Source organism: Balaenoptera physalus, assembly GCF_965194825.1.
Source record: "Balaenoptera physalus genome assembly, chromosome: X".
In the NCBI taxonomy this organism is placed as follows: Eukaryota; Metazoa; Chordata; class Mammalia; order Artiodactyla; family Balaenopteridae; genus Balaenoptera; species Balaenoptera physalus.
In genome coordinates this window covers 874127-898890 of record NC_138903.1, presented here as the reverse complement: position 1 = coordinate 898890, position 24764 = coordinate 874127, and the positions used below count along the sequence as shown (strand labels likewise).

Genomic DNA, 24764 nt, shown 5'->3' with positions numbered 1-24764 from the left:
GCCCCAGCCCTTGGGGTGGAGTCACGTGGAACCGGGATGACGTCTGTCTACCCAGACCTGTGCTGACTGCCGGGGTCAGAACTGGGACACGCTTCCACCTGTGTGCATTTAGGGCCATCGACCGTGTGCCATTCTGCAGACTCTGCAGGGGTGCCTTCCTCAAAGCTAGCAAGTCTGCACCTGCCGTTTGGGGTGAACTCTTTTCTACAGAGCTTGACATGTTAAGCGTGTAGACAAGGGAGCGAAATCAGAGGTCCTCCAGGAAAGCCTTGCCTCTTGGAGACTCGGGTTCCCGTGGGCCAGGCTGTGCACGTGGGCGGCCTTTTCCGTGGGCGTACAGGTGGGGGTCTTCACTGCCCACCACGACCACGTCTGGACGCAGGGCCGCTCCTCTGCGCCTGCCTGCCCCCACTGCCCACAGGCCACGCTGCCCTGACACCCCCTTTCCTGCCGCCTTGACGCCTGTTTCCCGTGTGCCTTCCCTGGGGTCGCACACGTAGCCAGGGGAGGGATGTAGACACCAACCCCCTGGCTCCGCGTTATCACGCAAGTGATCTAAGGGGCTTACAAAGGGGAAATGCAGCAAGAAAACGAAGTTCAGTTAAAGATAGAGAAACCAAGCAGGCAGAGCCCCTTCACGGACTTGGGAAGGAGCAAACCCAGTGGACAGGTGAGCACCAGCCAAGTCCAGGAGGCTGGAAAGTGGGTCTCAGCGGCGTTGGGGGGTGGCCCCCACTTCCGGGGGCTACGGATGAGGAAAAAAGCCCTCTATTTGAGACATGAGCCCAACACATGTTTTGTTCTTTCTTCCTCGAGGCAACCCCGTGTCAGTTGCACCGGGCTTTCCCATCCCTGAGCCTGCTTGAAACGTCCACGACCAGCCATGACCAGGCTGTGTGCCCTCCGCCTGGCGGAAAGCGGGGCCTCTGCACCAGCTTCATGTTTCCCCCAGAACCTGCACCTCGGCCACTGGACACTCCTCCTGGCTGTCTTGGTCAGGGTCCCAGGTCATCTGCGGGGTGAGGGAGTCGAGGTGAGTGGCAGAGCCACGGGGTGGGGGGGGCGAGTGCACCCTGGAAAGCCCCGGGGGGGGCTCCCCAGGGGCTCCCAGACCCGCCCCTCGGGGTGACCGCCCGTGTCGCAGGACCGGAGACGGCTCCTCCCCTGCCCATCACGTTCCCAGGCCACCCTCCAGGGCCAGCAGTGCCCTGCTCCCTGGGCGGGGCTGCGGGCACCTGGCCCCAGATCTGTCCCCCGCGGGAGCCACCGCGTACCGTCCTTCCGTTCTGAAGTTTGCCGTTGATGTGGTCTTTCATGTGAGGGATGGGAGGGAACAGCTTCTGCATCACCGAGAACCTCGGAGGAGAGAGAGAGACACCTGTTCTGAACCCCGCACCCACCGGCGCAGGGGAGACGCGGCGTCCACTAGAGGACCCCAGGGAGGCCCCGATGGAGTAGGACTCCAGCCTCCCTTGGGAGGGGTCCCTGTTCCCCTCCCGCAGTCCGGAGACGTGCGGGAATGAGAAAGCGGAGCCCTAGCAGAGCTGCATCTGCTCGGTCAGCTGCAGCGCATCCACCACAGCACCTCTCCTGAGACCCCATCCTATCACCATGGCAACCTCCCCCTCCCCACAGCCTCCGGGCTCCCAAACCAAGCCCCTGGGCGGGGCGGCTCAGCCTGAAGCGGCTGGGAGGAGTGGGCGTGAAGCCAGCAGACCGACGAGGCAGGAGCTGGCGCTCCGGGCGCGGGGGTAGGGTGGGGGGGTTGGGGGTGGTGAGGCGGGCGGGGCTAGTGCCGGGCGCACCCTTTCGGCCCAGCGCGCAGGCCTGTGGAAGGGACCGCAACCGGCCGGGTTGACGCTGCCGCCCGCCTGCTGCCTGCCGGGCTAGGGAGGGGTCCCGGAGCCCCGTCCGGAGGTGGCGGGGGGCGGGGGGGCGTCGGGGTGAGGTGTGAGGGAGCGAACAGCGCGGGCATGTGGGGCCCAGCAGGGCAGTCTGACTGCAGACCCCCGCACAGGTGCTGCACGGGGGACCCGGCTCCTTGGGTTCCACGGGCGGCAGGGACCAGATGGCAGAAACCAGGGTCTGGTTGGGAAAAGACCGCTGGGGCGACGAGGGGCGGTGGCCTGCGACCGGCGGGGTCGCGTCCCGCAGCCCAGACGCACGGGCACGGGGCGGGGCGGGGACAGCGGAGAGTGGGCGGCGCGGGCTGCGTGGCCTGCGGATCGCGCTCCAGAAAACGACCGCGCAAACCAGGGGCCCGCGGGCTCACCTGCAAAACAGGAGCACGAACCCCATAGCGATGAGCAGCGTCCCCAGCGCGATCAGCAAAGACGTCAGCCAGACGGGGAGGCGCGCGCCCTCCTCGTCCTCACACACTAGGAAAGAGGGGCGGGACGCGTCGGGCAGGTCCCGGGAGGTCCGGGGTCGGCACCTCCCCGGGGGCTCGGGGAGGAGTTGGCCGGCACTGGGGGGCGGGGGGCGCGTCCAGGAGCGCCGTCCACCTGGGGACGGCGGTCACCTGCGCGCCGGGCCGGGCCCCGCGGAAATCCCTCCCAAGTCGCCAGAATCCCGATGACCCCCGACCACCGACCGACACTTGGAGTTGGGGGCTGGTAGCGCCGACCCCTCAGATCGCTTCGGGTCGCGGGGCGGGGGGGGGGTGGGGTGTCAGCCACGCCCATCGGGAGGGGCCGGGCCGAGGTTGGTCTGTTCCCCACCTCCCTCCTTCCCTGCCGCGCTGCGTCCTGGGTGCGCGCTGCCTTCGTTCTTGAATTTAATATATGGATTAAATATCATGGACTTTTCGCCTCAATTTCGATTTTTTTTTTTTTTTTAAACTGCATTAAAAGGTTCGTCTTGTAACTCAGCGTGTTGGCGATAGCCGTCTCCACGCGCCCAGCGCAGCTCCATGGAACAGCTTGGACACAGAGTCCATCAGAGATGGGAGGGAGGCGGCCACAAGCCCAGCGACGCCTGGAGCCCCCAGAAGCTGGAAGAGGTAGGAGGGACCCCCCCACTCACCGAAGTGTTGGGGGACACTCCACGGGCCCCAAGGTTTGTAATGGGAAAACGTGGCATCCCTGGCTCTTACTCGCACCGTGTAGGTCCCAGGATTGTTCAGCTCCAAGAAGGCTTTATAGATCTGCAGTTTAAAAGGAAGTAGAGGGGAAAGTACGTTCCCAGTCGGTGGCGGAAGAATGGGGCCTTCAAGGGGTTGAGTGGGTCCTCCCCACACTCACGTGTTGGGGTCCTAACCCTCAGCGTCTCAGAAGGCAACTTTATTTGGAAATAGGGTTGATGCAGATGTGATGAGTTAAGAGGAGGTCGGATAGGGTACAGTGCACCCCAAGCCACTATGACTGGTGTCCTTATAAAGAGGGGAAACTCGGACACAGACACATGCATACACACAGGGAGACGCCTTGTGGATATGGAAGGGATACGGCCACAAGCCCGGGGACGCCTGGAGCCCCCAGAAGCTGGAAGAGGCAGGAAGGACCCTCCCCTGGAGCCTCTGGAGGGAGCGCGGCCCTGGGACACCTTGACCTCAGACGTCTGGTCTCCAGAACTGGGGGAGGGTGAATGTCTGTGGTTCTCAGTCACCCAGTCTGGGGTCGTTTTTACGGCCGCCCCAGGGAACTAAGATGGCCCCCCAAGAGAGAGCCCGGCCAGCCCCCCTTGGGAGACAGGAAGACGCCTGGTGCTCAGAGGGGCCCGGAACCTCAAGCTCCCTTTGCGTCTCAGCCCAGGCTCTTGGCATCCAAACAAAAATATTCTTTCTAATCACTAGAAGGTCAGTGTTCGTGGTGGCCACCGCCGGTGAGGTCAAGAAGAGTGGTGGCATCTCGGGTGTCAGGCAGTGAATGGAGCCTGTAGAACGCTCAGTGGGGTCCCCCCAAGAAGATTCGTACCCCCGGAACCTGGGACCTTATTTGGAAACAGGGTCTCTGCAGATGTGATGAAGTGAAGGGTCTGAGACGAGGTCCTGGATGAGGGTGGCCCTACATCCAATGACAGGGTCCTTCTAAGAGACAGAAGAGGAGAGACACAGACACAGAGGAGAAGCCCCGGGAAGACAGAGGTAGAGACGGGAGGAAGAGGCAGAGACAGAGACAGAGAGAGACAAAGGAGAGACGGGGGGCGTGGGGTCTGTGGCCGGTAGTTACGGTGTGGGAGCAGCTGCCTCTGCAGGTTAGAGGCAGTTACTTAGGGAATTAGGGCATGGGGCACTCCCACCGAATCCTGAGGGATTTGGGGGCCGGGGGGTGGACCTTTAGGGCAGCACCAGGAAGGTGATGGCGTCTGGTGTATGGACCAGGGAGCTTCATCTCAGAGTCGCTGGACGGTAATAGACATAAGGAGCCTGCGCTTGGGGTGGCAGATTGGGGCGGGGGCGGGGGCCACCCACCTCCTCTTTGTAGGCGGGCTCCGTACCCTGTAAGAGACAAGCAGAGCGTGGGTGCCTGACCCCATCGCCAAGAAGGGCCCTCATTTGTCAGAGCATATTCAGGTTTACAGGAAAATCGAGGATAAAATAGTCAGTCATTGAGTAGAAATAGTAAATAGAATACTTCTTTACACAAAAATAATAAATAGAGGTAATTGAGTATAACATATCGATGAACTAAAAAGTACCTGGGGGAGGGATAAATTAGGAGTTTGGGATTAACAGACACACACTACTATATATATAAAATCGATAAGCAACAAGGACCTACTGTAGAGCACAGGGAACTCTACTCACTAACTTTTGTAATAACCTATAATGGAAAAGAATCTGAAATATATATATATAACACTGAACATATACAGTTAATATGTGTATATAACTGAATCACTTTGCTGTGACCTGAAACTAACACAACATTGTAAATCAACTATGTTTCAATTAAAAAAAAAAATTTCTTTTAAGTACCTGGTCTTTTATTAAAAAAATAAAATTGATAGACTTGATTTTTTTGAGCCGTTTTGGTTAACAGAAAAATTGACCATACGCTAGTTGAATCTAAATAATAAATATAATACGTAAATCAGTAGAGAACAATAGGAAATGTAAGTAAATCGTAGAGTATAAAATACCAACTACCTCAAAAATATTTGGTCTTTTTAATCAATAGACTTGACTTTTTTTGAGTGGTTTTGGGTTTACAAAAAACTTGACTATAAGCAGTAATTGAGTATAAGTAATATGTATATAAATACATTGACATAATGAATAAATATAAGTAAATAATTGAGTATAAAATGCTGATTAGTGCAAAAATATTTGATCTTTTAAATTAATAGATTTTTTGAGTAGTTTTAAGGTTGTGGAAAAATTGAGTATGAGCAGTAATTGAACACAGATAATAAATGTAATAAATGTAAGTATATAATTGAGTATGAAACACTGATAGACTCAAAGTGCTCGGTCTTTTTTTAATTAATAGATTTTTTTGAATAGTTTTGGGTTTATAGAAAAATTGAGTAAACAGCAAGGTCCTACTCTGTAGCACAGGGAACTATATTCAATATCCCGTGATAAACCATCATGGAAAAGAACATGAAAAAGACTGTATATGGTATAACTGAATCACTTTGCTGTATAGCAGAAATTAACACAACAGAGTAAATCAACTATACTTCAATAAAATAAATTAAAAAAAGAAAAAATGAGTACAAGCACTTATTGAGTATAAATAAATAAACAATAAATAATTACAAGTAGACAATTAAGTACAAAATACCACCTAGCTCAAAAATAGCTGGTCCTTTTTTTTTTAATCTATTGACTATTTAGATTAAATAATCTATTTAATCTATTGACTCCAATAGATTTTGAGCAGTCTTAGGCTTATGAAAAAGTTGAGTGTAAAGTATAAATAAAAGTAACACGCACAGAAAAATGAACATAGTCAAGAACTATGTCAGTCATTGAGTATAGAATACCGGTGATCTCCAGCATATTTTTTTAATAGTAGCTTTATTCAGGTGTGGTTTGCATACAGCAAAGCACACCTGCAGAGCATATAATCTGCTGACTTTGGCAAACGTGTGCATGAAACCAGCACAATACAGGAAATGTGTCCATCACCCCCAAATTCCCTCCAGCTTCTCCTCCATGCCCTCCTCCCTGCACCCCTGCCCCAGCCCTCAGATCTGTCCCTACAGAGCATCCTGAATTTTCCTGTGTAAATCGTTTCTTTTATAACACTTTTAAACATACACACGGGACCCTCCAGTTCTTGGCGGATAGGATTCCACTGTGTGGTTATATTTTGTTCATCCCCTCCCTAGGGTTGTGTCCTGTTTGGGGACCATTATACACATAGGTGCTACAAACACTTAGGTCCCATCTTTGGGGGGCCACTGGCTTCATTTCTCGCAGGGGAGTTGCAGGCTCTGTGACATACGGTCAGAGTTTCACCAAGTGGCTGTTTCAACCTTTTGCTCTTTTTCTGTAGGGTTGTTTATCTTCCGAGTGTTGACAGGTAAACGTCCCTCCTCTACCCCAAACCTGATGGAAAGTATGCAAGCATTTCCTTCCATATTCTGACTTCCTTTCCAATGTCAGCGGTGTCATTCAAACGGCCAAACACTTTCAGTTTTGCTAAAGCTCATTTATCTTACAGTTCCTCTTTTTCTTTCTTTGCATGTTTCACCTACCCCCAAAGCCCCAGAGTCCAGGGGGGTGTAAGAGTATAAGAGATGCCCACCCAGGAGACCGTTTACCTTCTGCATCTGAAGTTCATACTTGAAGTCATCATTAAGGTGACTCTTCACTTGCCACTGCATGAACAAGTAGCTTTGGTTGCACCACCTGCTAGTGACGTTGGGAGCAGCTAATACCTCTAGGGGAGAAAAAACACTTTTAGGAGTAAAGCACATCAAAAAATAATTTCCACCCCCCCCCACCCCGGAGATACTTTTAAAACAGGCCTCCTACAAACTCAGGGGGGAAAAAAGAGAGGAAAATGTCATTCCAAGGTTAAAAAGTGGCCAGAAAGTATCAAGAGACAGAGACAAGTGAGAGAAAACTGTTGGGATGACTAGGGTCACTGAGCCTGGGACCAGCTCTCAGACACTGGCCCGGGGAGACGCCCCCCAGCCGCTCGGAGGCCCTTGCAAAGCTTTCCTCTCGTCTGTGCAGGGACACCCCTCAGAGCAGCCCTGTTCTCTTCCCTCTTGGCGATCCCAGTCCCTGGGGCTACGCTTCTCCAGCAGCGGGAGCAAAGCGCGGCCCAGCTGCAAGGTCCCCCCCCTCCTGCCCACTGGACCGATCGGCTCCGCTCTGACCCCGCCTCCAGGGCAGCCGGGCCCCCTCCGCGAACTGCCCGGGGCCGGTCCTGCCCCCATGGCCTTGGCCGCCAATTCCACTCCCAAAAGTTCACCCGGAATCTTCTGCCGCAGCCTTGGGCTCTGACCGGGTCACATCCCCCGCTTTCTTCTCACCTGCCCCAGAACCACCCCTGTCCCCCGCAGCGTGGGACCCAGCTCCTCCAGGACCCTCCTGCCCCACCGTGGGCTGGCCCAGGGCTCCGCCCTTCGCCCTCCCTGGGCTGCTCTGCATCCCTGACCCCGGCTCCAGCAGTTTCCTGCGGGACCGCGGCTAGGTCTACAGGTCTGACCCCCCGCCAGGACCCCATCGCTGTCTCCTCAGCACCCCACCTGGACCCCTGGCAGGAAACCCAGGCTCCCCAGTCCCGGGTCCCCCCCTGATGGGCGCTCAAGCCTCCTGCCACCTCCATCCCACTGCCACGGGGCTGGCATCACCCCGCCACCCCTGCTGGGAACCAGGCCATGGACTCCCCGCGTGGACCGCACGCAGGGCTGGGGCCGGAGCACAGGTGCTGAGTCGCGGGCGGGGCCACACGTGTAGGGCTGCACTGGCCCAGGGGCGCTTGGTGTGTGAGGGACGCGGCATCAGAGTGAGGTTGCTTCCGGGCCGGGGGGACACCACAGACAACGGCAGGCGCCCCATCCCGCTTCTGAACCAGAGGCCCCCATCTTCTCCCCTTCTGCACCCACCTCTCCGCTCATGTGCTTCCCTGCTACACGTGGACCAGCCAGGGTGGCGAGGGGCCAGGTTTCATGGGGCTTGAAGCCATGTCATAATTTGGGGGGCAGGGGGGTGTCTAATGTAAAGGAAAAAAATATTGACAGAGCTTTGCTAAGATGGGTTTTGTGTTCTGAAAACCTGCAGTCGAAAGATTCAAAGAAAAAGAACAACTATTTTTGAGCTATTTCTGAACACAGGGCCTGGAGAGGGGCGACCCGCGTGAGACCCCCAGCCTCAAGGTGCAGCTGTCCTCGGTGGACGGGGGGCACAGAGCCACCTGCGAGGTGCGTTCTGGAAATGCTTCCTTAGGTCCAGGGAACACAGAGCAGCTGCTATGAGCTAGGCGTCTGTGTCTCCCCAGATTCACGCGCGGAAGCCCTGACGCCCAGTGGGACGGTTTTGGAGGCAGGGCCTTTGGGACATAATCGGGGTTAGATGAGGTCCTGAAGGTGAGGCCCCCATGATGGGATCAGTACCCTTATAATCAGAGCAAAGGGGGTGTGGGATGAATTGGGAGATTGGGACGGACATACGTACACTAAGATGTGTAACATAGATACCTAGTGAGAACCCGCCCTACAGCACAGGGAACTCCAGCTCACTTCGCAGCACAGTAGAAACTAACACAACACTGCAAGACAAGTCTACCCCAATAAGAAATAAGAATAAAAAAGAAGCGGGGGGAAGAGGCACCAGAGCTCGCTCTCCACTGTGTGAGCACACAGAAAACCCGGAGCCACCCGCGAGCCAGGAAGAGGGCCTGGCCAGGAGCTGAGGTGCCCACGCCGCGATCTCCGACTCCCAGCCCCCGGACTGCGGGAGACGAGCGTGCTATCTAAGCCCCCAGCCCGGGGTATTCGGTTGCAGGACAGCAAGCGGCATCTTCGACCCAAGTGCGGCACACGAAGAAGGTGTCACGTTTTCCTACTCACCGATTTTGGCTAATTTATCGCTCGTTTCAGAGCAGGGGATTTTGGAGCCACTGCTGGTGCCGTTCACCAGGAAACGGGTTTGATCCTTGGATAACACAGAGATGTTGTGAAAACGGCACTGGACGTTTGTCCCTTGCTCATCTGCTGTGTACTGGGAGCACGGCCACTTCTCATAGGAGCTGTGAGGAGTGGGGCTGGGTCATGAGCGGCCCTGAAGCCCCCGCTCCAGCCCGGGGGAGCCCCGGCGAGCCCAAGGTCACACCTACTCTAGGTTCTCCAGGTAGAGACTGTACTGCACGTCCCTCGGGGCCTCCCGGCCCACCGCCCAGCTGCACGTCAGGAAATCCACGTCGTGAACCCAGCAGGTCAGGTTTTCTGCAGCCGCCCTGGGATTCCCTTCTGGGCTTGCAAAGAAGAGGGAAAAAAAAAAAAAAACTGAGTCCCGGATAAACACCAAGGTCCTACTGTAGAGCCCAAGGAACTACATTCAATATCCTGGGATAAACCATCATGGGAAAGAATATGAAAAAGAATATTTATGTATAACCGAGTCACTTTGCTGGACAGCAGAAATTAACACAACGCTGTAAATCACTCTACGTCAATAAAATTTTTTAAAAAATTGTTTGAAAGTGAGTCCCTTTTTAGCGACCCTTGTGAATTCTCACGCGGTTCTAAGAAGTAATAGAGACATCCGTGTAGCGCTTACCTTTTCTGCAATGGTAACAACTCCCGTCCCTGCAAGGTTCCCCGCCCATGGCCCGCCCCCCCGGGGCCCTATGTACCCTCACCGTACGCCTCCCGTCCCCAGCCCTGCCCACCTAACCCTAACCCTAAGAATCGCCCAACGGTCCTTCAGGAACTCTCTTTCTCTTATTACCTTTCTCTTTGCCTACCCCTCAGCTAAAGTCCGTTGCCATCAGAACCCTATTTTTAACAAGTAACATATTGTGGGTGAAACCTGGATCAGCTAGAGTCGTGAAAGACTTTTTTTTTTTTTTTAATGAAAGGGGAAAAGAAAAATCCAACAACATAAACTGCATTTCCAACAATTTGGAGCCAGAGTTTATCTTCCTCGTTTTCCCATTCTCAGAAGAGCACAGTTCTGTGATGTTACAACTTCCTGACAGAGAGCGCAAGAAATGTTCAGACTGCCTATTGCTGTTCTCTTTGTCCAAACTGTATATGGGATCAATCTGTTTGCTTGGCATGAGGAAAATGATAAAACTCTGTTCTCAAACTACAAAAGAGCAAAAACCGAAAAACACAAAAACAACAACAACAACAAAACTGCCCTCTGTTTCTACAGTTCTGTTCATTCAGGCAGGTGCCGTGCACGAAATTGCATGAGACCCTCCGAGATGGTCTTTTTTCCACGAAGCTATGTCCCTGGAGACCCATCCAAGGTAAAAGGCATTATTTTGGTGTTCAGAGCACTAACGGATGATTGAAAGCAAAGGAAACCCCGAAAGAGCATCTCCCCCTCACCTTGACTAGGATACTGAATCCACGTGGAGAATGGCTGACCTTTGGTCACCCTGATGCTGTAGTTTGTCGCTTGGCATGACAAGTCAGGAATACTGCAATACGTGCTTTCCCGTGCCTGAGAGAGACATAGCAATCTGTTCATAATTAGGGGAGAACTAATAAAACACTGAGACTTTAGATTAAAAAAAAGAAAGAAAGAAAGAAAGAAAACTATAGGTTTTCTTTAGTTTTCCTCAACATCCAAAGCCGGAATCTCAGTATTCATGCAGAGAGAGAGAGAGAGAGAGAGAGAGAGAGGGAGATGAAAATGAGGAAATCACTCACCAAAAGGAAAAAAATATCCTAGAAGGTTCTAAGACAGAGTTGGCAGAATGCCTTGATATTCTGAGAAGACGTTTAGCCATTTGGCCAAGAATGTGATGGTAAAGTAGTGATGGACAAACTGGGCAAACAGATAAAACCTTAAGGAAACGGAAATTATTAAATTCAGGAGAAACAAACATTTGTGTAAGAAAGGAAAGAAAAATCCCCATTAACCACATGGCTCAGGTGTGAATAGTGTGTATGTGGTTAGAATAAACTGAATATTTGTCGAGAGAGGAGAGAGTGTAAGCCGAGGATGGCAACTGCTGGGGAGGTGAGTTGGGGGGAGGAAATAGAGAGTGAAGCCTCCCGTCCCTTAGGAGAAAAATCAACACATTCTGGCTAAACTGAATGAATCAAGAATCTGTGTTATATAGAGATGCAGAGGTCTAGAACAACAGCGCCAGGTGTAAAAAGGTCAAAAGTCATGTCTCACCGAAAAGTTGCTACTTTGTCATAACGAACCCTGTACGACTATTTTCCTCTTTAAACTCTGTGCAGGTATTGCTTTAAAAAACAGTTGAAAAAGAAAACAGAAAAGAGGCAGGAAAATTTGAGAAGCAAAAAGAAGGCTTGAGAATTGAGTGGTCCTTGTCCCCGAGGGAGCAAACTGTGGTCACCACCACCCAAGGATGCAGATACAGCATACGAGGGAATCTCAAGAGGGTCCCATATTTTGAAATTGTCCGCTATATTGGCTTCTACTTGAGCCGTTAGAAAAATAGCTTGATATTTAATATATTTAATATACATTCATTTAAATATATATTTAATATATTTGATTTCTATTGATGTAGTGTGTGAAGGACTCATCCAACTTAATTTTAGTCCTATTTATTTATTTATTTATTCTGGCTGCGCCGGGTCTTAGTTGAGGCACGTGGGATCTTCGTTGCGGTGTGAGGGATCTTTAGTTGCGGCATGTGGGATCTAGTTCCCCGACCAGGGATCAAACCCGGGCCACCGGCATTAAGAGCAAGGAGGCTTACCCACTGGACCACCAGGGAAGTCCTCAATTTTAGTCCCTTCTGGAAACTGGGCGAGTACCGTTTATTCTATAGGCTGTCATGTCTCCACTGACTGGAACTACTTTCTTAATGATGTAAGAAATTCCCCCAAATGCCTGTTTCTGTTTTTGGGTTGTTGTGTTCCTTTAATCCACCCCACGCCTCTCAGGCCAGTACCTCTCTTTGGACGATGGTAGCTTCTTAGTACATTTTGATACCTGGGAGGGCAAGTTCTTAATCGCTAGCCTTCCTTATCAAAATTTCTTGGTTCTTCTGCAACATTTGTTCTTGCAGATAGAGTTTGGGGTCAACTGGCCAAGCTCCATTAAAATCCCATAGGGGTTTGTCATGAACTGGATTGTGCCCTAACCTCCCCCCAAAAAAACTCATATATTGAAATCCAAACCCTTAATGGAACTGTATTTGGAGTTAGGGTCTTTAAAGAGGGGATGAAAGTAAAATGAGGTCATTAGGGTGGGTTCTGATCCCACAGGACTGGTGTCCTTATAAGAAGAGGAGATCAGGACACAGACGCACACAGAGGGACGACCACGTGAGGACACAGGGAGGAGAGGGCCGTCTACACGCCCAGGAGAGAGGCCTCGGGAGGGACCAGCCCTGCCCACACCTGGACCTCAGACTCCAGCCGCCAGGACTGGGAGAGATACATGTCTGTTGTTTAAGCCGCCCCGTGTGCGGTGCTTTGTTACAGCAGCAGCCCCAGCAGACTAACATGGGGTGTGATTTGGATTGTACTCAGTTGAGAGTGATCTGAGGGAACCAGGGTTCTTCCCAAGGACGCTGACAGGTACATCCTTCTCATGAAGCATATGCTCAACGGCTGGAATTCCCACCACGGCCTGCCCATGAGACGTGTCACAGTTCTCACGCCCTCCGAACCCTCTGATACAGGAGGGGATTTGAGTGGGGGGCAGGGGGCGTTGGAGGGGCACAGTGTCTCCCGAGGTCTCACCTTCAACTGGGCTTGGTTCTCTACCTGCAGTATCTCAGCCCATTTCCTCACCAACCCTGTCCGGTGGGTACCATTCTGGATGTCTTACAGATCAGGAGCCCCAAGCCGCAGTGCCCGTAAAGGACCCCACATTCCACAGCTGAGCCCAGGAGTAGAACCCGTGTCTCTGTGACGCTAAGTACAGGGAAGACGGTTTACCTTAGTGAAAGCTTTTGAATTGATGAAACACATAATTTCGGAAACGTTTCCATGGAGGTCCCAGGTCAATCTTTTTCTTTCTGGCTCCATCCTTAGGTTCTTAATCGGTGGGTCTGGATCGGAAATGTCTGTAGGGTAAGAGTCTGGAGAGAGGCACACAAACGCTTAAACTTTGTCCTACTCGGTTACCCCTCGGGAAGTTGAGTTCCACACGGAGAAGTGGTTGCCTGGAGCGGGCAGAGGCCCCGAATCTGCAGTACCTTAGTGACCTCACCAGCTCACCCTCCCAACAATGGGGGAAGAAAGTCAGAAAAGCAGATCACTTCTGCCGTCCGCATTGACGTGAAGTGTACCTTTCTTAACCATGTATGTCAAAGAAGGCCGTTTTCACTGAAAACCAATTCAGGCTTAGAGAGTTGGCTCAGTGTCTGCTCTACAGACTGAGATTTTGGAATGCTTTGAAAGTTGCAATAGAAATTTTAATGTAGGGACTTCCCTGGCGGTCCCGTGGTTAAGACTTTGCCTTCCAATGCAGGGGGTGCGGGTTCGATCCCTGGTTGGGGAGCTGAGATGCCACATGCCTCGGGGCCAAAAAACCAAAACATAAAACAGAAGAAGTATTGTAACAAATTCAATAAAGACTTTAAAAGTGGTCCACATCAAAAAAATCTTAAAAAAAGAAAAGAAATTTTAATGTGATATATTAAAAATATATAAATTTTAATGTAATATATTTCTAAATGTAATATATACCATGCATATATGAGATGTAATATATAAAAAATATATAAACTTATATACAATTATATATAATGGAATATATATTTTCATAAAGTAGGAGACATCATTACACAATGATATTTATGTGCTTACACAGAGTGCCAGAGGAATTCTCATCTTCTTGGAAAATCACCCAAAATGCATACATCTAAATACATTTTGAAGTGTAATCAAAGCACATATATATTCGTATGATGCTGTCAATGGGGATGGAGGTCAGGAGTTTGCAGACCAAAGGATTCCACGTGTTTTATCAGTGACTTGCTTCATGAAGCAATCACATAGGGCCAACAACTCAAAGCTGTAAAGGTCCGTCAGGCATCTCTTCAGCTGTTATCTGTGACCCCTCATTGAGAGGATTTCGCAGAAATGACTGTTTATAAACTGCAAGCACTGTGACCACTTCTCAGGCTCAACAACCTTCGTTTGACAAGCAAGACCAAACCCTATGAATATCTTGGTTTCTGGCATTACAGCCTCCCAACCTATAAGGATAATGTATTCCTTAAAAAAACAACTTCCCTAGGGAAATTTCTTACAAGTGAAAATGTAATTTTTACTGGATTCTTATGCCTCAGAATTTATATTCACTTCTTCCAAAACAGTAAATATCATTAAAGCAGCTATGAGTGATGCAGTAGAAAATATGAGTTTTAGTGTATTCTTATTACATTTTAGTTTGGTTGTAATTTTTATAACTTTATTTACAACCTTAATTATTTTAAAATTAAAATTTTTAAAGAATCTTCATAATCTAATATGAAATGTACATATATAAAATTATATATATTTATGTAACTAAGTACATATATGTTTAAATAACATAACACGGGAGTTTTCTGTCACTATGTTTTCCATAAAATCTACCTATGCTCCTTTAGAGCGGTCATTATCCACCCAATTACAGACGTGCTCACAAATAAAAAAGAACTTTAATGCAAAAAGAAGAAAGTAAAAGCAAATCTGTAAAGACAAAATGAACCAAAATCAATGCAAATACACATAAGAGTGTTTACTGCAATATACTCGTAACCCTCCGGTATTCTGAAAGAAAAGGGACATAGTGTTCTCAACCCTAGAGCTTTTGAAAAACTACAGATGGTGGGAAATACTCTTCCAGTCATGATAAAGTAGTCTCAGATGTATCTCTCACCATAAGCCCCTCGAAAACTGGGCCAAATATATAAACCAACTATTTTTAGACTTTCTGAAAACTAAGACGAACAATTCTGAGAGTGTATTTTGGGGTGGGAGACATTCACAATCCAACGGGACAAGGTGGAGATTCCTTGCTGAACACTGAGAAGTGAGTAAAGACCCCAGAAGAGTCATGCCTTCGTTGTTGGAGAGAAAAAACTAAAGGTGACTCACCTTGAAAAAGCTTCAAAACAAGGCGACCCACCAATAAAGGAATGGCCTGCTGAAACAAAACTCACCATCTTTAAAGAAGGCAACCAAAGCAGACCGTCACCAACCCCTCCTTCACAATATCCAGCACCCAATAAAAAATTACGAGACACGCAGAGAAGCAGGAATGTGTTGGCTGTGACCAGAAGAAATATCAGGTCATAGAAATCGTCCCCAAGTGGCCGATGATGAAATTAACAGAGAAGTCCATTAAAACAGCCATTATAAATATGTTAGAAGACTTGAAGGAAAACATGAACACTATGCAGTGAGGAATGGAAGATATAAAGGAAGAACCAAACAGAATTTTTAGAGGTAGAACATATAGCATCTGAGATGAAAAAATTCACTTGGATGAACTGGAAAACAATGGAAACGATCTACGCTGAAGCCCCCAAAGAAAAATATTTGAAGAAATTATGGCCAAACATTTTCCTAACTTAATGAAAATTATAAACCTACAGGCCCAGGAAGCTCAAAAACCCTACGTAGGATACACAGACACACACGTACCAACAAGCACACAAATAAACAAGCACAAACGCTAAGACACATCATCCTCAAATGCCTTATTAAAAAGTGGTATCAAGAAAACCTTAAAAAACCAACGGGAAAAAGACACAGCACCTATCAGAGAACAAAGATAAGAATTTCTGCTGATTTCTCTTTAGAAACAAAGGGAGACAGAAGATAACAGAACGACTTCTCCAAACGCTGCAAGAAAACAATACAAATCCTGGTCAACCTAGAATCTATATCTTAGCAATAAATGGAAGGTGAAATATAAAGACTTTTTATAGTAACAAAAAGTGAAAGGTTTTTTTTTTGTATTTTTTTATTTGTTTGTTTTTTTGCCAGAAGAGCAGGTCTGTAAGAAATGTTAAAATAACAAAGGCTTTTCTGGCTGAAGGAAAAATCACCAGATGGAAACTCACAAAGGAATGTGGAAACAAGGTGAGCAGAGATGCAACAAAAGCATACCAGAAATTGTAAAAATGTAGGCAAACGTGTAAAACTTTCCCATTTTTTAATGTTTTAAAAAGATAATTCTTTAAAAGAAAAATATTGTATTGTGTACTGTGGGCTTATAGGGATGTAGAGGTACATGTGTGACGTGGCATAAAGGATGAGGCAGGAAGTAAAAGCATACTGTTTTGAGATTCCTATGTTCTGTGTGAAGCAGAATAACATGATCTGAAGATAGTATGTACTGAATGAATCATCCCAGAGGAACCACACAAGCACTGCAACGAAGAGGGCTAGCCCAAAAGCCAATGGTGGAGAAAAAAGCAAAAACAGAAAAAGCACTAAAGCAGTAACTGAAAAGAAGTCAGGAAAGGAGGGGCGAAAAAAAAAAAAAAGGAAAACTGAAAAAAAAAAAAAAAAAACCCAGCAAACAAATAGCAAAATGGTAGAATTAAACTCAATCATATTAATAAGTTCATTGCATGCAAATGGTCTAAACACTCCAGTGAGAAGGAAAGTTTGTCAGACTAGATTTTAAAAGTACCCCACAGTATGCTGTCTGCAAGAAAGGTGCTTTAAATATAGTTTAAATGGCAATAATAGGAAAGCATATTTTATGCGAACTCTAATTGCATAAAACCTAGGATTTTATCCCAGGATTTTATTTCCAGGGGTAAGAAGGGACCATTTCAAGTGATTAAGTGGCCAATTCATCCTAATGTATGTGCTCCCAAAGAGTCATTTTCAAAATACATGAGGCATAAGCACCACCCTCCTCTCTAATAGACAGAACAGACAGACAGAAAACGGGAGGGATATACTGGACTTGAACAACATATCAACAATTTGACCTAATTGACATTGTTGGGACATTCTAACCAATGACCGCAGGGTGCACTTTATTTTTTGTTTTTTTTGGGGGGGCCGAGCCGCACGGCTTGCGGGATCTTAGTTCCCTGACCAGGGCTGGAACCCGCGTCCCCTGCAGTGGAAGCGCGGAGTCCTAACCACTGGACCACCAGGGAAATCCCAGCATGCACGTTTGTATCAAGTACAAACAGAAGATTCTCAAAATAGACCGTGTACTGGCATGGGGAGTGTCAGTCCTTTTAAAAAGGTTTAAATCATTCACTGTGTATATATTCTCTGACTACAATTCTCTCTTGATTAAATTCAAGATCAGTCTTTTAAAATCTGGAACACACCAGATATTTGCAAACAAAATGACATACTGATAAATTACCATGTGCGCCCTAGAAGAAATCACAGGAAATGTAGAGAATATTTTGAACTGAATGAAAATGAAAGCAAACAAAAAAAAAAGTGCGATGCAGCTACAGCAATGCTTACAGGGAAATTTATAACATTAAATGTTTATGTTAGGAATAAAGAGTTTAAATTCAAGAATCAGTTTCCACATGAAGACGTCAGAGAAAGAAGAACAAATTAAACCTAAAGCAAAATCCCTAAAAAAAATAAAGGGAACAAAAAAAAAATCAGTGAAAAAGAAAATGGAAAAACTATATAGATTGTCAAGGAAACCAAAAGCTGGTTCTATACAAGAGACAATATAATTGAAAAACCTCTCTCTCGCTACACTGGATCAAGAAAAAAACAAAAACAGACCAATTTTAGCAATGAAAGAGGGGACACTGATACACATCCTGAAAGACACTGAAAGAAGAATTGCGGGTAATTTGAACAAGAGTTATGCCAATACCTTCAACAATGTATGACATGAACCAGCTTCTTGAAGGACACACATTAGCAGTACTGACATAAGCAGCAAACCTGAATAACCCTGTAAGTATTAAAGGAATAGAATATATAATGAAAAAGCTTCCCCAAAAGAAAGCATCAGGCACAGATGGCTTTGCAGCCGAATTCCACCAGCAATTTAAAAAAGAAATAGTAACAATGTGCAGAAACTTTCCAAAAACAAAGGAAAGGCGGGAAACATGTTCTAACTCACTTTATGAGGCCAGCGTTATCCCGATACCAAAATCAAAACATTAAAAGTAAATTAAAGCCCAATATGCCTATACTCCTAGACACAAAATTCCTTCACAGAATACTAGCACATAAAGTCAGGCAAAGTATAAAAGTGGTAACACCTCCTGCCTCAAGGGATTTACTCCAGGAATGCAAGGTTATTTTAACCATCACTATAATTTGCCCCTTTAACAGAAAACTGGTGATCTCCTCAATAGAAGCAGGAAACCATCTTGACAATGTTTAACACCCCTCTGGGGTTAAAAACTCGCAGCAAACTAGACATGGAGAAAACGTCCTTCCCCTGATAAACCTATGAAAATCCTGGCGCTAATTCAGACTCAGTAGGGAAAGACTAACCACTTCTCCGTATGATCCGAACAAGACAAGGTGTCTGGTTTCAACGCTTCTATTCCACCGTGTCCTCTACCCGTGGCCCCTCTAATGCGCTTTGACCAATGTTGTAGTTTTAGGGCGCTTTGGGGGGAAATGTTAGAACTGTACAACACGCTGCTTCCTTCAGCTTTTGGCTCCTAGAAAGCTACTCACTTCCCGCCTGTGGTCAGTGACCCCAGAATACCCAAGGGCCTGGAGTCGCCACAAAGGTGGCAGCGGCCGCAGCCCAGAACAAGAGGGGCAGACAAAGACAGGAGGCGGGGGTGGGAGCCTCAGACGTGGAGAAAGCCCCCTCCCCTCCCAGACCTCCTGCCTCTCCCGGCCCCTCTGGTCACCAGGTGCGGCCACGTGACTGACTTGGAGTCCAGGAAATGGACAGAAGCAACGTGTGGTCCTTTTGGCGCAGACCTCTAAACGCTCCCGTGTGATCGTCCTACGAACTCCTCCAAGGAGATGATGGAGCCTCCCGGGTCCATCCCTATGTAAGGATCCGGGGTCTGTACATGGAACAGAGCCACCTGGGATGGACTGAACTGTGTCCTTTCCCCAGCCCTCCCCAAATCATGCTGGAGTCCTAACCTCAGAATGGGACCTTAGCTGGAAATAGGGTGAGTGCAGATGTAATTAATTAAGATGAGGTCCCGCTGCCATACCGTGGCCCTAACCCAATTCGACTGGTGTCCTTATTAAGAGGAGAAATTTGGGTTCAGGGACACACACGGGGAGAACCCCCTGTGAAGACAGGAGAGAGGCGGCCACGAGCCCAGGGACGCCTGGAGCCCCCGGAAGCTGGAAGAGGCGGGAAGGACCCTCCCCTGGAGCCTCTGGAGGGAGCGCAGCCCTGGGACACCTTGACCTCAGACGTCTGGTCTCCAGGACTGGGATAAATAAATGTATGTCACTTAAGTCCTCCAGACTATGCTATTTTGTTAAGGCAGCCTGAGCTGAGTAAGCCAGTAGCCCCCAGAAGAATGATACCTATGCCCACACACACACGCACACGCACACACGCACACGCACACACACGCACACACACACACGCACACGCACACACACGCACACACACGCACACACACGCACGCACGTAAACACACGCACACACACGCGCACGCACACACACGCACACACGCACGCACACACGCGCGCGCACACACACGCACACACACACGCACACACACACGCGCGCGCGCACACACCCCATCTGAACTCCACCGCTCTCTGAGGAAGGAACGAACTTCGCACGGTCAGGCAACGCTGTGGCCACCACGGCAGCGCAGGGCGCCGTGCCCGACGCGAGCACCCAGCACCCACGGGGAGCGGGCGTACCGGCTCTGCTGCTGTCGCCTGAAGCTCTGCTCCCCGTGTGCGTGTTGTGCGAGCTAGACGGGAGGCTGAGGTGCACATCACCCCCTTGGGCACCGTCCCGGGTCCCCCGGTCGCTCAGCCAAGTCCTGACGGGAGGGGCTTCTCTGCAGACCCTCCCCAAGGCAGCAGGCCCGCCTGGAGGGCACCGTATCTCTTGTACTCCCGTAAGCATCCCGGTCTTTGCACCCCGAGTTGGGCGCCCTCACTACTGGGCGCCCAGGAGACGCAGACTCTCCGTACCCCGGGGCCGAGGGCGTGGCTCCCCTTGGGGGTTCTGCTGCAAGGTGGTGGGCGCTCTCCACCAGCGGCAGACTGGCTCCGCACCCCGCCCCACCTGGGATATTCTCTCCCGGCCACACCTGTCACCCGAAGTCAGCCGGACACTGACAGTCAGAGGTGGGCACGGCAGCTTCAGAATCTACATCACCGTCGTTTCGCCTCCTTATCGAACGTCACTGTCGAACTTCTCTATCACGTCGTGAATTGTTTCCTATCCATCACCATCATGCTTGAAGATGGTGGGAACTTCCTGGACGCCACGGAGACCCTGGTTTGCACCCTACCCCCCATAAGTCTCCGTGACGAACGTGAGAAAAACAGGATGGAGTTGCCCCAGACGCATCTTACTCGTTGCTCACCTGCGTGTCCAAGCTCCCGACGACGCATCTCTTACGACACCTGGATTTATACCTCCCAGTCCCGGAGGCCAGGATGCTATAGGATTGGTTCCTCCCAGAGGCTCAGAGGGAGAATCCGTTCCAGCTGGAGAATCTCTCTGCAGCTTCTGGGGGCTGCCCCGCCCCAGTCCTAGGCGTTCCTGCACTTGTGGCAGCATCACCCCGATCTCTCCTCTGTCACCACCTGGCTTCTCCCTGTGTCCGTGCCTGGGTCCACATCTCCCCTCCTTATAAGGACACCCATTGTTCTGGACGAGGGTCCACCCACATGACCTCATCTTAACTCAAGGACGTCTGTAAAGACCCTATTTCCAAATAACTCCCATTGACAGGTTCTGTTCGTTAGGACTTCAGCGCATGAATTCGGCGAGGACAGAGTTCAACCCATCACCCTAACGTTTGCACGGGCTGCTTCCGACCCAGAGAAAGGATGATAATAAATCCAAGAAAAGTGATGGGTCCCGGCGCCCTAGCTACGCCAAGAGCTCTGGGTGTAGTGTCTTGACCGTATCAGGAGGAACATCCTGGCTGTGAGGTACCAGTTTTGCAAGATGAACCCGCCAGGGTGACTGAGGGGAAGGCCACATGGGAAGTGTCTGTACTATCTCTTATGGCAGCTGAGTGGCTCGACCGTGACCCCAACGTAAACAGTTTCACTGAAAAACAACACAGCCCCAGGGACCCACAGACAGCACGTGGCTTTTCCTCCGGCTTTTCCTACCGTGGTCCAGTGGCAGCAGGCCGGAGACGGGCACCAGGAACGCCACCAGGAACACCGCCAGCCAGACGAAAGCCATGGCCAAGGCAGCTCTCACAGGAGGGTGGGCGCCAGCTGGAGGAGAAGAGACAGTGGCCGCATGAGGTGGCTGCAGGGAGGGGGCTGAGCCCCGCCAGGGGGTGTCTTGCTCAGAGGGCAGGGAGCTGCTTCTGGGAGGGGAGCCTCCCGTGCATGTGCACGTGTGTGTGCATGTGTGTATATGCATGTGCGCATGTGTGTGCAGTGTGTATGCATCCGTGTATACCGCATGCCTGTGTGAATGTGTACGCATGCGTGTGCACATATTCCTTGTGTTTATGTGCCTTGCGCTGTGTATGCATGTGTGTGCACGTGTGTTATCTGTGTGTATATCTCTGCGTCTTGTATACGCATCTGTGTGTACTGCATGTCTCTATATGCATATGCACGCATGTGTGGGCACACATTACATGTGTCTGTGTGTGCTGTGTATACATACGTGTGTCTCTGTATCTTGTACACACATTACACAGGTCTGTGTGTCTGCGTGTGCACGTGTACATGCATGCCTGCATGCCTGTGTGTGTGCATTCGTGTGTGTGTGTGTGTGTGTGCGTGTGTGTCAGCCTCTCTAAAAATCTCCCGCCCGGGGGTATGAGCTCACCCTTGGCTCCAGCCCCATCCCGGAACCCAAAGCACCCTCCACGCAGCCCCAGGAAACACTGGGCTCACGAAACAGTGGAAGGAAGTTTAGTTAAGAGCATGAAGTACAACGCAGAGTTTCCTGAACAGACCGAGTTACGGTCACTAAATCCCGTGCTGTCTCATCGTTCCCGCCAGAGTGGTTCCCCAGGTCCCCATGAAGCCCCCCTCTGCAGGCCGGCTCTCCTGGACCCTCCCGCGGGGGTCCACCTTCTGCATCTTCAGGGCCCCAGCAGCAGGGTCTCCCCGTGGACCCCACCCATTCGCCCCCCACCCGAGTCACTCATGCAAATGCCCTTGGTGCCTGGAGGCCAGCCCGGGGCTGCCACCCAAGCAGAGCCTTGGACCCTCAGCTGCCTCGGGGGCCACACCCTCAGCAGGGCCACAGGCTCTCTGTGCCGGTCAGGGTCACCCAAAGACCTGACCCCCACTCCCCGCCATCCCACCTGGAGCATCTTGGCTGGGATGGAGGAGGGGGCCCAGGACGCACCCTACCTCATTCAGGGCCTGTCTAGCACCCCTATCATGAGACCCAACCCAGACTCCATCCATCTGGGGTCTCACCTGCTCCCCCGTCCAGGTCTGGGGCTCCCACAAGATTCCCCAGGACTGACCTGGTCCCCCAAAAGTGCCAACTTTCACACAAATTTGACAGCAGAAGCCGACACCCAGCGTCCTTCTTGCTAAACTGGGTGGGGGGAAGCCCGAGAGACCCCTTTCCAGGGCAAGGCAGCGGGTCAGATCCAGAACTGCCCATCACGGGGAAGCATCCCAGGACAGATGCCAAACAATCCATTTGTAATAAAGGGATTAGGGGGAGGAGGGCAAGGCATCGGGCACAGAGCTTCAGGAGGGCGCCTCCAAGCCAAGCCTCACGACCCAGAGCAGTTTAATGCCGGGCTGACGAAGGGCCCAAGCAACAGATCCACGGGGAGAAAACGATCAGAACTGTGACCAAATACCAGACGAGCACGGCCTCGGGCTCCTCTTTCCTTGATGAAGACAGGCCCCCGTGGGTGCCGAGGCAGGGGTGGGTGTCTGTTCCCGGCGTCCGCTCAGGTGAGCCGAGCCCCACAGGTACAGACGGCTCCAGCCTCGAGACACTGAGCCCACCCACAGGCACCCCTCCTCGCTCGCAGAAGCTCACGTCCTTTGGGGACCCACGGTGCACGAGAATCATCGTCGTATCCTGCTGCCCCCAGATCGCGAAGGGAAGGGGCTTGGCCCCCGGAGGCCGGGGATGGGGCTGGGCTCGGCAGGATAGGGGCGAGACAAGGGGCCTTGGGGCTCTGCACCCCGGCAGCTCGCCTGCCTGGGTCTGGGGGCAAACGGGAGCCTGCGAGAGGTGGGGGCACTGTCATTAGGGGAGCCTCTCGTCCGGGGAAGGCCACTCGGTCCAGTGCATCCGTTCGGCCAGCGCCTAAGCCCCGGCGCAGGACACAGAGGCGGTCAAGACGCCCCGGGCGCCCCGCTGAGTACCGGGTGACACCGCCGTCGGATCCCGTAACCGGGGTCAGTGGGACACTCGGCGTCCTCCTCGGGCATAAAGGCTTTGAATCCGTTGTGTGCTGCCCCGGATGACATGTCTCAGCTGCCACGAGCTGCGTTCAAATCCTGGGGTCCCCCCCCCCGCCCCCGGGGCTGGCGGTCAGTACTGAGTCTCCAGGGACAGCAGTGGATGAGGCCGCCCGCCTTCCGCCCCTCAGCCCCGCCCGGGGTCTCACCTGGGATGAGAACGCGGTCCGGCCGGAGACAGGCAGCCTCTTCTGGTGCTGGTCCGGCTGGCCTGGGGGCGGCCCCGAGCGCTGCTCGCTTGCTTCTCGGCTGTGCTGCAGGCGCCTCCCGAAAGAGAAAGAACCGTGTTTTTTCTCTCATCAGTGTTTTTATAGCCTCGGGGCGCAGCCTCACCCCTAAAAAATAAGCCCCAGTGAGCGGGGGAGGAGGGGAGAATGTGTTGAGGGCGTGACCAGGTCCAGGAGCCCTCCGCACGCCTCGACTCAGAATTACGGTCTGGGGTCAGGAACATGACTGCGGCTCTGCGCTCTCCTGGAAGGAACACCCTTTCTTTCAAAGTCTTCTTTTCCTGTTCTCACTTCTGTTTGTGGGTTCCTCTTTGTCACAACCCTGATGGCATCCCGCCATTCACCCCGGCTGGGGCCGTTTCCGGGAGCCGAGTCGTGGGCAAAGCCCGTCAGCATGAACGGCCGGGGCCCTGGCCCCCTTCCTTCGAGGTCCCATTGGAATGACCGCTCGTGCCCAAGGGGACAGGGAGGTGACCCCGGGCCCCCGATGCGCTGGCTGCACGGGACTCACGCAGCTCTCAGCCTGGCCCCTACCAACCTGCTCCCAGGTGACCTTCCCTCACCCGGGCCCTCCTGGGCATCCCTTGCCCTCGCCCTACACCTGTCATCCGCCTGTCACCGCTCCCAAGCTCCAGCCCCACGTGCCCGTCCCTCCACCCTCTCCCTTGAGGCCGGTCCTCTCGTCTCCTCCAATGTTTCCTGTCTACTCCCCACCCCCAATGCACATCCACCTGGACTTCAGAGCGCGATTTATTTAGAAGCAGGGCTGTCACAGGTGTAATGGATTAAGGTAACACAGGCTCCACCTGGAACAGGCTGGTCCCTATGTCCCATGGGACTGCTGTCCTTATGAGAAGGTGGCCCCCGGGAGACAGGGACACAGGAAGGACAGAGCCACATAAGGACAGAGGTGGGAGGGAGGCGGCCACGAGCCCAGGG

At 51.1% G+C, this 24764-nt stretch overlaps 1 protein-coding gene across 2 annotated transcripts; it reads right to left on the bottom strand.

Moving 5' to 3' along the window:
• Positions 1 to 543: 543 nt before the first annotated feature.
• LOC309652451 (interleukin-3 receptor subunit alpha-like) lies at positions 544 to 24035 on the bottom strand. 2 transcript variants are annotated; one of them, XM_082446255.1, is made up of 12 exons: positions 23748 to 24035; positions 21307 to 21417; positions 13003 to 13145; positions 10462 to 10576; positions 9240 to 9372; positions 8974 to 9152; positions 6715 to 6833; positions 4412 to 4438; positions 3025 to 3145; positions 2273 to 2378; positions 1275 to 1356; positions 544 to 1012 (listed from the first exon to the last, which is right to left on the bottom strand). In XM_082446255.1, exons 1-12 carry the CDS (start codon positions 23896 to 23898, stop codon positions 938 to 940), a joined length of 1362 nt encoding a protein of 453 aa, XP_082302381.1. In that variant the 5' UTR covers positions 23899 to 24035; the 3' UTR covers positions 544 to 937. The 2 variants fall into 2 exon arrangements, with proteins under 2 accessions (XP_082302381.1, XP_082302382.1); XM_082446256.1 differs by lacking the exon at positions 21307 to 21417 and having other exon boundaries at positions 23748 to 23933.
• Positions 24036 to 24764: the final 729 nt, after the last annotated feature.

Bases quoted from the DNA above. Each gene is read 5' to 3' on its own strand.
- LOC309652451 (XM_082446255.1), bottom strand. From the start codon at position 23,898: ATGAGAGAAAAAACACGGTTCTTTCTCTTTCGGGAGGCGCCTGCAGCA. The intron at 21,418-23,747 runs GTGAGACCCCGG...CTTCTCCTCCAG, and splicing joins GGACCGCGTTCTCATCCCAG to CTGGCGCCCACCCTCCTGTG. The intron at 1,357-2,272 runs GTGAGCCCGCGG...CTCTCCTCCGAG, and splicing joins TTCGTGCTCCTGTTTTGCAG to GTTCTCGGTGATGCAGAAGC.